The 13,554-nt window shown below is 38.9% G+C and overlaps 2 protein-coding genes across 4 annotated transcripts in view; one reads left to right on the forward strand and one right to left on the reverse strand.

Moving 5' to 3' along the window:
- Positions 1-12,487, reverse strand: part of rras2 (RAS related 2) — a 42,146-nt gene extending 29,659 nt beyond the window's left edge. The window contains exon 1 of one of the 3 annotated variants that reach the window (XM_079584036.1): positions 11,835-12,487. In XM_079584036.1, the coding sequence (XP_079440162.1) occupies positions 11,835-11,936 (102 nt within the window). In that variant the 5' untranslated portion in view covers positions 11,937-12,487. Of the gene's footprint in view, positions 1-2,281; positions 2,363-11,834 lie in introns of those variants that run through there. The other 2 variants (XM_079584038.1, XM_079584037.1) reach the window with 2 other exon arrangements.
- Positions 483-7,016, forward strand: LOC306983525 (uncharacterized protein). The gene is made up of 2 exons (XM_079584027.1): positions 483-2,236; positions 2,362-7,016. The coding sequence occupies exon 2, from the start codon at positions 5,885-5,887 to the stop codon at positions 6,878-6,880; it is 996 nt and encodes a 331-aa protein (XP_079440153.1). The 5' UTR covers positions 483-2,236; positions 2,362-5,884; the 3' UTR covers positions 6,881-7,016.
- Positions 12,488-13,554: the final 1,067 nt, after the last annotated feature.

Raw genomic sequence — 13,554 nt, forward strand, 5'->3', positions numbered from 1 at the left:
CGCCATCCAGCTCGTCGGGAGCAGCTGGGGTTAGGTGTCTTGCTCCTGGACACCTCGACTTGGTCAAGTGAAACCGGGGATTGAACCACCAACCTTCCGGTTTGTAGACAATCTACATGAACCACTGAGCCACTGCCGCCCCAAAATAGAAAAAACATCACCAAGATGACTAATTTTCATAATGTGCTAATGTGTTCACATGACAAACAAACACAGGCCCATTACAAACTGACAATCACATTTTTCAAACTGGTATGTGCTAAATGAGTTGGCTTGAGCTGACAGCTACTCTAGAAAGTATCACATCAGAAATGAGGACATTAACTATGACTCCGCTCATAGGTGTTTGGTCAGAGTCAATATCACTGTGGGAATAAATTAAATAAAATGCATGATTTATTGGTATTGAAATCAGCATGAAATGATCGGTGCATCACTATAAATCGTTGCAGATTTTTTTTCTTTTTATTTGTTGTTTATTTGCTTTATTACAGGCCAAATTGGCCTTAAAACAAAAATACCTGTAGCCATTTGATATCAGAGGCAAACACAAGATTTTAATCATGATGAACTGAAGACAGTCAGTTCCCTTCAGAGATACATTTATATAATCCCCCACCCCTAATTAAATAAAAATGTTTTTCTTCCTATATTTTCTCTCCTTTTTGCGTCCGACTTCAGCGTGTCCCGTCGCTGGCCTGTGTTAATGTCCTGACTTCTGTTTACAGACTTCGTAGTATTTCTACACAAATTACATTTTGGGAAATGATTGCTATGCAGTTTGTGTGCAAGTCTGGAATAGAGATCAGCCAAAATAAAACTAAAAACTGGTCAACAGGTTCATAGATGTATTTTAAAATGAAATGTATTCCTGTGATGGAAAAGCTGATTTTTCAGCATCATTATTTGTCTTTAGTGTCACATGATCCTTCAGAAATCATTCTAATATGCTGATTTGGTGCTCAAGATTTCTTATTATTATAATTGATGAAAACAGTGCTGCATCATTTTTTTGAGGATTCTTTAATGAATAGAAAGTTCAAAAGAACAGCATTTATTTGAGATAGGCCTAGAAATAATTTGTAACATTATACAGTTATAAACGTATTTATTGTCACTTTTGATCAATTTAATCCATCCTTGAACAACAGTTATGGGAAAGCTGAGATGTCCTTCTTCCTATTCGGATAGGTAAAGAGGATCCACAGGAACGATCAGAGCTGCTTTTAAGTCGCATAAGCTTAGAGAAAATAGGAGCATGTTTATCAGTGCAGTCAGCGTGTGTATGTTTTTATCAGTGCAGCAGTGTGAGAAATCACCAGGTGAGTCTGCAGGAAGAAAACAACATCTATACTCTCACTTTTTTAGCAGCTTCATTCAAAAACACAGCCTCCCACACACAGTCCTTCACAATTACTGCTGTCAAACCTATTGTGAACTGAAACCTTGTTTTGTAAACTATACCATCAAATTTAGATCTTAGATCTGACTTCAAGGGGTCATGAACTGCATTGTTTTATATTGTTTCCTGGGGTGCACTTATACATTTTAGTATGATGTTTACATAAAATGTTTTATGAATCAATAATTTAGAAATAAAAGGCATTTTTCCTGAGTTCATCCCTCTGATTTGAATGCTGTTTAAAGAGGCATGTCTGCTGTGACACCGGTTTCACACTGCATGCGTTAGCAGAGGGGAGGTAGCGCAGAAGCAGTGCGTATGGTGAGCGAGAGCAGCACACGCTTTGCTTCACACTGGCAGCGTTTGTCGCGCGCAGCTGAACCGCGGCATGTGTACAGGCTTTTGAGGTTGTGGTCAACAAGTACATTGACAGATTTTGTATATTTTTTTGAATAAATAAATATTGATAAGTAATTGATACCTGAATTATATTTATTATTATATATTATCTGCATATTTATTACATATTAGCAATCATATCCATGAAAAGCGTTCTGCAAAAGAGAAGAACTTTACGAAATCATTTAGATTGTTGAAATATCTGATACACATCTCATTTACAAACATTACCCATCATAAACATCTTAAAGACAATTCATAAATGTCTGTAATAACAAACAGCAAAGGTCTTAAGACGTATTGTAAATGAGCACATTTTTCAAAAAGTAAAATAATTCAACAAAATCATGCACATCATAGATCTCTATGTGTGTGTGTGCTATATTAATCTGTCTATTCTATATACTTTTCTATATTGAGTTGAGTTGTTCGCTCGTGGGCCAGGGAAAGGTTGTCAAAAAACACTTTTAAATGACTTACCATTTGCATGTAGCACTCTTTTGAAAACTTTTAGCACGTTTTTAAAATTACAGCTCTCAAGATTAACTACTCGTGAAAAGAGTAGATTTTACAGTAGCATTATATTTAGATCGTGGCATGAAAGATTACATTGATGAGCATTGTAGCCGATCGGACATGTTGAGCGCATGAATGCAGTGATCTCATCATTGAAACTCGATTTCTAATCTCTAACGAATGCTTTCATCATAACTAATAGTGCAAATGTGCAACAGTCCATGGTGCAAACACGATGTAAATAAGAGGTTCATTGATTATAACAAGAGTCTTGGCGAGAGTTCAGAACTCTGATAAACTCACCCTATGTAATTGACAGCTCCAGCAAATGTAAAGGAAGCGTTCTTTGATCGCTTTCTATTTATAATTTAATTACAGTTAAATGACAGATTATTTTCATCCTACTAAGAGAAACAATGTGAAGTAGACCGTTTAGTCACTGGTTTGATTTACTGACACATAGACAAATAACATCTGACAATACATGAATCATTACATATCAGAAATCACTGGTCACCGATCAGGCATTAGAATTAACACAGTTACTTACATATTGTCATATTACTGTCAAGTCCATATCATAAAAGTCTGTTTGCCTGTGATTAAAGCCTGTGACTAAATTGCGACTGATTTACCAAACAGTGATGTAGTGCTGGGCAGTATACCAGTTCATACCGAATACCGGTGTTTATTTTTGTTATGATATGAATATGATATGAGCACAGCTGTAGCCTATGTGTTACTAAGCATGATAGTGAAGATGGATAGGTTAAACTATAATTGATAGCGGTCAAATTATATTACAGTGTTTCCCATACATTGGTTCACATTATCAACACTGCCCACCACAAATATATTTTCCAAAAGGCTTTGACATCGTTGAATAAACATGAGCACTGCACGTTTCAAAGTCAAAACGCGGCGCGGGTGTTTTTATATGAATGTATCTTTGAAGGGAACTGACTGTCTTTAGAATTGACTGTCTTTCTATGTTGTTTACATTTAATCTTTCTTTATCTTTCCTGATAAACAGTGTTTCTGAGCGCTGCACTGCTTTGTGTACAGCCGTTCCCGGGGAAGGAGTTTAGGGGAAACTCCTAAAGCGAAGAAAATAATAATAACGTCATATACCATGAAACCGGTATAATTTTTTTAAATACCGTGATATAATTTTTTGGTCATACCGCCCAGCACAAGTGAAATGTACCAAACAAACAAAAAATGCTCAACTGAGACATTCACATTGTTGAAAATAAATAACCACATTCCTAGATCACTGCTTCTCTCATGAACACTAAACCGAGGGCTACAGGGGTTTTAAGATTTTCAGAGAATGACAACTTAAATTTCAGTCTGTTCTTTACAAAAAGCTATCATATTGCTTCAGAAGATATCAAATATAGTGTACGAGTCAAACCACTTCTTTGACGCTTTCATGGTGCTGTTCTATTATCTTTGTGAGCTTTTGGAAGAAAGAAAGTCTTGTGCAACAGCAAGATGCCAGTAAGTAAATAAAATACGATGTTGTGGATCAAATAGTGGTTTCAGAGATAAAAAAATCAATGGATCCGAACAGTTAAATCCCTCAAACCAACACATACTTACATTACCATTCATTCATAAGTTTAGAGTCGGTACAGTTTTTTAGACCCCCTGTAGTCAATAATTGTTATCCCTTAAAACTCATCTTTGATCATCAAAATATTTTATACATATTTTAATGTTTTTTCCTGTGATTTTTCCCCCTTACGCCTTAAAATAGCTTGAATGTAACTCTACACACTTGCTTCATTTAGTATACGTGGAACCTTGAATATGCAAATTAGCCCCGCCTTCACTCACACCAGCTCCAGCTTAGAGATCCACTCGGCCAACTTACTGATGTAAACGCTGCACAATGGTATTGCTCTTTACAACGTCGGACACACAACGGTAATTTATATAATTAGCCTTTTGTTTGACTGTGTTATCAAACATATAATAATGTGTTAATGTTCCCATTCACCATCTCAGAATTAGAGAGCTGCCTTCTAACACTAAACATTCTTAGAAACGCTTTAAAACACTGAGAACATCAGAGAAGAAAGGCATATAGTTAATCATAACATCGTAAGATACATCATACAACTAGCCTGGCAAGCCAGACTTACATCAAGATGTTTAGTCTGGCAACTCTCCATAGACGCGGCTTAATCCGAGGGGCGGGATAAACGGTTGTCTCTCAAAATCTCTCTGCACGCAATAGGATAGCGCTACAACCAACCAGAGCAACGAAGAAGGTGACGTAGTCAGAGCGGCAAAGATTCGGTCCAGCAAAACTCCGAACACTTCTTCCTTTTTTAAAAATGACTTAAGTGCCGTTCTTTGCTCTTTTTTTTTTAAAGAAAAACTTAACTCCAAGTCCTCCAGAGTCGCGGCCAAAGCCGATTCGAAAGACCGCTGTTCTCCATCCGCAGCCGCCATTCTTTGTTTTCAAGTGGCAGCCGTCGCAACTCTGTCGTCATATGTTAAGCCCGCCCCCGCCTACTCTATACACGACGTGATTGGCCTGACCCAATTTAGGTTTTTGCAGCTAGAAGGTCTATGGAGAGTTGCTAGACTGCCCTGGCTGCAAAATACATTTTGCTGCCGCTAGGGTGCGTCTAGATTTCTAGGCTATCATACACCCGCCGTATTGCTAAATCTACCAGATTGTTCATATCAACAGAAAAATTACCGGAATAACCTGGTTTTTCATGAGACTCCCTTGCTTCAGGGCATAGTGATGATATGCTATAAAGTCCGCCAGCACGTTGAAGTGATTGGATACAAGGTAGTTTGCGATGTCATAAACACTAGCGATTTCAAACCGCGTTTTTGAAAATGTCTTTAGATTAAATGCAGTTTTAGTTTGTCACGTTATCTGGACTTTAGTTTCACTTTCATGGACTTTCAGATGTTTCCATCAGTCATGTTCTACATCTTCATCCTGTGACATATATACCACATGGATTATGCAGCACAATTTTCTGTTATTGCTCATGAGAGCCTGGACAATTCTGCCTTCTTGTCGTCACCAGATCTTTAACGACGAGACCCTGAAGTCATTGTTCTGGATCAGGGCTAATTACCGTCACCCCATAGACCCCCCAGACATCTCTGGATTGAACTGGAGGGACGCTATCATCCAGAGTCTGGAGAGTGTTTACCCCCGGTCCAGAACACAGTCGGATCCAGAGCTCATTCCACCACCATTGACCATGGAGGAATCGTGTGTGCCCCCCGCAGACGTAGAGCTACCACCCACCACGACACATCAGCCAGTGCCTGAAGATAAGAGGTCAGCGCGGAACCCTCGCCCTGGAAGAGGAGCCCCCCCAGTGAGCCTGACGAGGGGTGTGAGCCCACGACATAAGTGGGCAAGGGTATATTGGTGGAAATTGAGACTGAGGACTGGCTGATGGACTTCAGCGCAGAGGTATCATCTTATCCCATTTCTGTTTTTTCATCTCTGTTTTTAGACAGCACAATGGACTATCGTTTTCTTTGGAACCTTCATGGCTGTTTCTAGACAGCACAGACACATGCATGAACAAAGTAATATCTTCAACCCTGTCAAATCTCCATCTACCTCCGTACCCGCCCTGCTCAGCCAGTTCTCCAACCCCGTCTTTGTTGGAGGTTTGCAGCCCTTCGCCATCTCCTGTAATGCCAAGCAGTCACGTTGAGCCAAAAGTCCTTCAACCACCTGAGCAGATAGATCCAGTGGCTCCGCCTCCAGCCTCAGATAGTCGCGTTCTGTCTCGGCCCGTCAACCTCTCAGCTTCACCTTGGCTCCTCCCACTTTCGGCTCTACCAGACACCCTTTGCCTTTTGACTCTACCGGGTTCCCTCGTCCCACCGGCTCCCCCATGGTCAGTCGTCACTCCTCCTCTGCCACGGACTTGCGGATACTCTGCTGCACTCCATTCCTCCACCCCTACGTCCTGCAGCAGGCTCCTCTTTCCCTTCGGGTATGCCTCTGTCCTCCATCACACCGGCATCGCCTCAGTCCTTGGGCAGTCTAGCTCCTCCTCAGACGATCGTTGCCACAGGATTGCCTGGGCCTCATTTGCCAGCGATGCCGCTCGTCTCCATTGGCTCTCCATCTGCGCCTTGGGATCCATCGGCTCTGCCTCCATCAGTCGTCTCCCAGTTGATGTCAGCCTCCACGCAACCTTGGCTATTCCCTCCTTTGTCTCCACTGTGGGCTGTGGGCTGTCGTCTCTGGGCTCTGGGTCTGTGCCGTCAGACGCCCTTTATCATCGCCGCCGAGGACTTGTTGTCCGTATTTCACCATCACCCCATCATCTCCTTTCTTCCCTGTATCATTACCTCGGCCACCTCCAAAGCCCCCTCCATCCCTCCCTACCCTCTGCTACTACGGAGCGGGGTCACGCCTACTGGGAGGGAGCGTTCTGTCACGGTTATCTTGACTCATTCATCTTTCATTTTACTTTCAGTTTGTTTTCATCAGTCATGTTTTGGACACTAATCTTCCACCACAGCTGCTCATCATTTAGTTTGTTACCTCTGTGTATTTAGTTCTTCTGTGTTCAGTATTCAGTTGTCAGTTGATGTTTGTGTGTTGTGTGTTTTAACCTTTGTTTCACACATGCTCTGTAACACTTTCTGTCAGTTCCTCAGTTTATTGTGTTATTTAATCACTTCGTATTGGATCCTGTGTACCTTCATCTTCCTCCTGTGCTGTGACAGCAATGGTGCTGTTGACTTATGAATTTGCACATGGTTTGTCTTAAAGCATATTAAAAACACCATATAGACATATAGCCTAAACAACATTAAAAACTTGATTTTCACCACAGGGGGACATTTGTAGAAATTCTCTGTGTGCGGAACATAATTTAAAACTCAAGGGTTTCCCCCCTAGAATGGGACTACCGGTATATTCTTTATATTGAATTACTTTGATGTTGCGAACACATCTGAGAAATAACAAAGGACACATAGTGAGATGCTGCTAATAAGTGCATGATCCATTTTGTCTTAAACATGAGACGTGCTTTATAGTAAGCTCTTCAAACTAAATCATAAACCTATAGACCCTTTTACAGCCCACGTGATCAAATAGTTGCGCGCGCATTTTGGCAACGGAAGTGGTGTTGTTCCCCACTGGCTCTAACGTGTTAGCAACACCGAAAGTTTATCAAAACGGTTTCCCAGCATCAAAATGTCTGGTTGTTACGTTTACGGTTGCACTAATCGATATTCCACCAAGGGGCTTAAAGGTTGTGTATAAGAATTGTCTAAAGAACTTTTTTTCAAATTGGCTTAAACTATCTTTATATACCAATACATAATTAAAATGTAAGTACTTTGAAAAAGAGAGTATAAAAATTGAGTGACTATAGTGTAGCAATCTTCAAAAAACAGCTCATTAATTCCAACCGGGACGAAACAAGTGATTGGCTTGCGCGACTGTCACTCTCCGTCGCCGTGACTACCGCTGCTATTACTGGCTCTGCCCACGTGCGCGCAGCCGCGCACCCGTTTTTAGGTGGGAGTGAATGGAATTAATGAGCTGTGTTTATTGAAGATTAAATACACTAGAGTCACTCAGTTTTTTATACTCTCTATTTCAGAGTACTTGAATTTTAATTATGTATTGGTATATAAAGACAGTTTAAACAAATTTGAATAAAAGTTTTTTTAAAAGATCACGGCCATTTCAGTAGAACCGGCAGCGCCTGTGGCTGCAGGCGATTAAACGTGTTGATTGGAGCGAAAGACATAATAAAAAATGCTCGCGTCTGCAGCACCCACTTGTTTATATACTGTTTATGCTTGACACTCTGCTGATTCTCGCCATACTTCCGTTGCCAATATGCGCGCGCATATGTTGCTACGTCATCATTGTGTACAAACAGTAAAAGGGTCTATATAGCTTGCCCCTACTCTCAGATACAGGTGTTGTTTAATGCATTTGAGATGCATTTTCCTCAGTGCACACCTTGCGGTTACAACTTCACACATGTATTTCCATTTCGCATAAAGTTTTATCCTGACTATAATGACTATAATATCCTGAAAATGTTTAACTTTGCAGACTTTAATGAAGGAGTGCCGGCGCATGCATGCACGTCAAATAGATGGAGCAGATTAGAATGGAAGCGCAATAATTATAACCTTCCACCTTCTAAGCACTTCAATATAAGCACTTCAAATCTCTTTCCCAATTACAAGTTTTACAACAGCACCAGCCTTTTAAAAAAAAAGACAGACATAGTTTGTTTAGTAAACAACTGTTTAATAAAAAAAAGGGTTTTTTTTCCCCCTTGCTGTACTATACCGAAAACATACCAAGCCATGACTTCAAAACCGAGTTATGTCATTTTTGTGCACCGTTACACCCTGATTTCTTATTATTATCAATGATGAAAACAATTGTTCCACTTTTGATCAGTGTCATCTGATCCTTCAGAAATCATTCTAAGACATATTTAAATGAAGACTGGAGTAATGGTCGATAAAAATTCAGCTTTGCTTCACAAAAATAAATTGTATTTTAAAGTATATTCAAATAGAAAACCATTATTTTAAATTGTAATAGTATTTCACAATATTACAATGAGCCTCTGAGCTGGACGTTGTTGCTCCTGCTTTCTCTATAGTATAGGCCTTGTTTGAATCTAAAACACTTGCATACGTAACCTCAAGCTCTGACCATGCTATAGTCGTAAGGAATGAGAGAGCCAGTGATAAGAGCTAATATTAGCTAACATGTGATCGTGCCTTCAACAGGCGCCATGCTACGCTGTACTCTGAGACCATCTGAAGCGATAAAAAGGTCAGTGAGGCCTGCAACAATTTCACTTTCACACTTTTGCTAATGAGAAACAGGCGTTACTCACAAGAAGCTCAGCTGAGCACTAAAACCATCTAGGAGGTTGATGACAATGATGTTCTTGTAGCTGTAAATCACAAAGATTACAAACTACATTGACCTAATATTTTTTTAAAGTTAAGAAAAAAAAAAAAAAAAAATTCAGCATGACTAGTACATTAGTATTGTTATTAACTAACATTAAAAAAAGATTATTAAATGCTGAAAAACACATATTGCTCAATGTTAGTTTGTGCTAATAAATTAACTAATGTTAAGAAACGAGACCTTATTACCAAATATTATTAATTAAACAATTTATTAATTAATATCTACAACACAAGTTTTAAAAAAGTTTAAAAATGAAGAATGACTAAAATCATCTTGACCTGTAGATTGTTAATTATATTATTAACAATCATAAAATTTCAATAAAACAATAAAAATGTAATCTGCTACTAAATAATATCTGTATGAAACTCCATGAAAGGCCATAACTACACAGCTTGGATTGCATCACAATGACGTAACTAATCCATTTTGGTCTGAGTCACATGCCTGACTGCCGCTGATCATGGCCTATGTCATGACGCTAGCTTGAGATCAACCAGTCTGTTTTTGTAGTGAAGTCCTCATTGTGGCACCCTGTAGCCTATATGACTTACAAATGTATACCAGTCAAGCAATGTTAATGCATCACTGCAGATCTGCAACCAAATTTTGACTGCAATCAATTGTTTCCCGACAGCATAACTAACGAAGAATGTCATGAATGCACCTAACATACTGCTGCAAAGCGGTGTGAGTCAGGAGGCAGCGCATAGTTTCCCATTTCCATACACATACAGGAGACCGAGCAGGAGTGGAGGGACTTCCTCTTCCGGCTTCTCCATTCCATGATCATTAACACAACATGACTCAGATGAAACCTCCCTGAGTAACACACATCTGAATGGGAAAGCCTGGAGTCAGAAACAGCTGGACTGTGCTTTCTCACTAGAAAAGACTTCTAGAAATACTCCAACAAGAAGGGTCTTCTTTGGTTTTCTTTGGACTACTCTTGTTTTCACACATTTAGCACCTTCTTCTTATATCCCACACTTAAAAAACAGCTGATTTCCTTTCAGCATGCTGAAGTGTGTGTTTGTTTGGTTAATGTATAATTGTAGTCTGCTTTTCATTACTATCTACAGGTGTTTTATTCAGCACATTTGCTAGTCACAGATCATGATTGGCACTATGGACCAGAATGTCCAACAAAATGGACCCGGTTCTGAATCGGAAAGACGTGAGACTGACCGGCCGGTCACAAGCTCCTATTCTCTTATATCGAAATCCTCTGACATTTCTCTTTTAAAATTCTCATTTTAGACTTCTAATTTGTGACAGGTGTTTTATTTTGGTCTATCCTCTGCGCTTATTCCACTTTCGTCAATACGCCATGTGTTGGGTCAGAGGTCTGCCAGTAATAACCACACTGGAAGCCAGTGATTATAGTTAATAAAGTTATAAATATGGATTTTTTTTTATAAATGTATTGCTTCGCTTCAGAAGGACTTATCCCTTAAAGTCATATGGATTACTTTTATGATGGATGGATGTGCTTTTTTGGCCTTCAAAATCTCAGATGCTACTACTCCCATTATAAAGCTTGGAAGAGCCAGGATATTTTATAACGTAACTCTGATTGTGTTTGGCTGAAAGAAAGTCTACACCATAGGATGGCTTAAGGGTGAGTAAATTATGGGATCATTTACATTTTTGGGTAAACTAACCCTTTAATATGCCACAATTGGACAAATAAACGCATAATTAAATAAATACTTCTATAAAATTACTGCATGTCTTAGAAGACACACACACGCCTGTTTTCTTAAGTTTAATGTATTTATATGAGTACATGAAGTACTGATTAATGGTCTGAAAAGATAAAATTGAAACAAAAAGTACATTTTTGTTACAAACATTCTGATTCTAGTTACCATCTCGGATTAATTTTAAAGCGTAAATGTTGGCAGGATACATGTTTCGTCCCATGTCTGAACCTATTGAACCTGTTCCGGCATTTTTTTACTACAATTTGTATTGTAAAATTCCCTGTCACCAATCATTAAAATTACATGATTCTGAAATCTTCTTAGACTATAAATGCCATTTTCATGCATGGTAAATTTCTAAGGGACTTTCAAAAAGAAGGGGGGAAAACTTCTTTCAATATTGTTTTACATACTGTTGCATAACTTTGTTATGCAGTCTTTAAATATAATTATAGTCCCTATATTGCCTTTGAAAGGTCAAACACACGTCCTATATTCAAGAATTTTGTAAAACAGCATAAAATGCAACAGTTTACGAAAGTGTTTCTCATGTCTATGAACTACATACAGCATCGCTACAGAGTTTTAACCCTAACTAGTACAAGCATTAACTCTGGCATTTCCCCTGCTATGTTTATGTTTACGTTTAGGCAGTAATTTTCTTGAATATAAGCGAAGAGTTCAATTGACGCAGGCCTCGCTTGGATTCCTGAACCCCCCTTTCCGCTTATGGGGTCCCCATTTCTGTGAGCAAGATCCACCCATATGTGCTACACACACTCACATCTTTCTTTAAAGGGCCGAAACCCTCATAACATTCCGCCATCTCTCCGCTTACCTGGATAAACTGGATAGTTAAAGCTGATTTTCCGACGCCACCACCTCCGACGACCACCAGGCGATATTTCTCCTGCACTGAGCCGTCCTTCCAGCCAGCCATCGGGGACACGCTGCTGCTCTCGCTCCGCTGTCTAAACACACGCACACCGAGCCACTTTACTCTGTGACAGGCCTTCAGATGGAGAATTGCAGCGGAAAAATGCGATACGGCGTTCAGGCGCTGTGTGAACTCAGTGGTAATCCGTACGAGATGAGAAAACTACGAGCACAGTCTGTGGGAAATGTATTCACTGCTGCCTCAAGTCCATACGCCCTCGTCTAAATCGCTACCAGGCACTGACTGCCTGTGCTGCAAGATGAGGGGAAGATAGGGCTAATCAGTTCTGCCAGTACACACAGAGACGCTAGGGGGCGCACACTGTTATTCCCGCCTGTGTGTGTAGGTTTGTAACTTGTCATGTGAATGTATTATTATCTATCTCAATTACTAAATATCTAAAATTGTGTAGTAAAAGTTTAAGTCTGCCATTGAGAAACCCATATTATGAATATTGTCTATGGTGGTCCTTATGATCATTCACTGCCAAGGCTGGGAGACCATGCAGTTAAAGGGATAGTTCACCCAAGAATGAAGATTCTGTCATAATTTACTAACCCTCATGTTGTTCCAAACCTGTATGAGTTTCTTACAGGTTTGGAACACGAAGATATGTTGGTAGTCAAACATGGACCCCATTGACTTCCATTTTATTTTTTCCCTTTCTATGGAAATAAATGGGGCCCATCAACTGTTTGGTCTTTTTTTGTGTGTTCAGCCAAAGAAGAAAAAAATCATACTGGGTTAGAAGTTGGAACAACTTGATGGTGTGTAAATGATGGCATAATTTGTGGGTGAACTATGCCTTCAAGTCCAACAAACCAGGCTATTGCTTTGCAAACACCTGCTAAAAGAATAAATGTTGAATCCACTAAATCAGTGGTTCTCAGCCAGGGTTCAAATATGCTCTCAAATAAGCTTTAAAAAACAATATTTCTTATTTTAATTTGTACAAAAACATTTTGATTTAAACATCATGGTTCCCACGGTCTTGTCCAAACCTGGATACATGCAGGGATTTTAAAAGTGTGAAGTCATGGAAATGAATCAAATATTTTTAAAAATCTTGTAAAGTTCTATAATGAAGAGGCATTTTGTTTATGTCAAGTGCTAAGATATATATAAACAATTTGTATCAAATATTTTAAAAATATTTTATCAAAATAGAAATTTACAAATATAAATTGCTATTTTTGAGTAAAACATTATCAGTTCTTTAAAAATTCAGTTCTTTAAACTATATTAAATAAATCATAAAATGATTATTATGAAAATTGTTTTATTTGATCATTTTAACATATTAACATTCATAGTTTAATTACAAAGCTGCAGGCTTAAAAATATCCAAGCCTACATGGGTCGTGGTGGGTCTTCAAATATTTTTTTGGACTTGGAATCAAAAAGGCTAAGAACCGCTGCTCACTTTACATGCTACGTCTATTATCCTTGTAATGTTAAAAATGAATTATCTTATTAAATGTTTACTCTCTTTTATTGTATGTGCTATTTGTTTCCTCGTCACTTTACTCTCCTAAATGAGCTGTCAAGTTCAAATTTACATATGTGGGAAACTCGTGGGAAAATTATTCAAATGATTTTATCCCTCTATGGAAATCTAAAG

This window comes from Phoxinus phoxinus (genome assembly GCF_949152265.1).
Source record: "Phoxinus phoxinus genome assembly, chromosome: 2".
Lineage (NCBI taxonomy): Eukaryota > Metazoa > Chordata > Actinopteri > Cypriniformes > Leuciscidae > Phoxinus > Phoxinus phoxinus.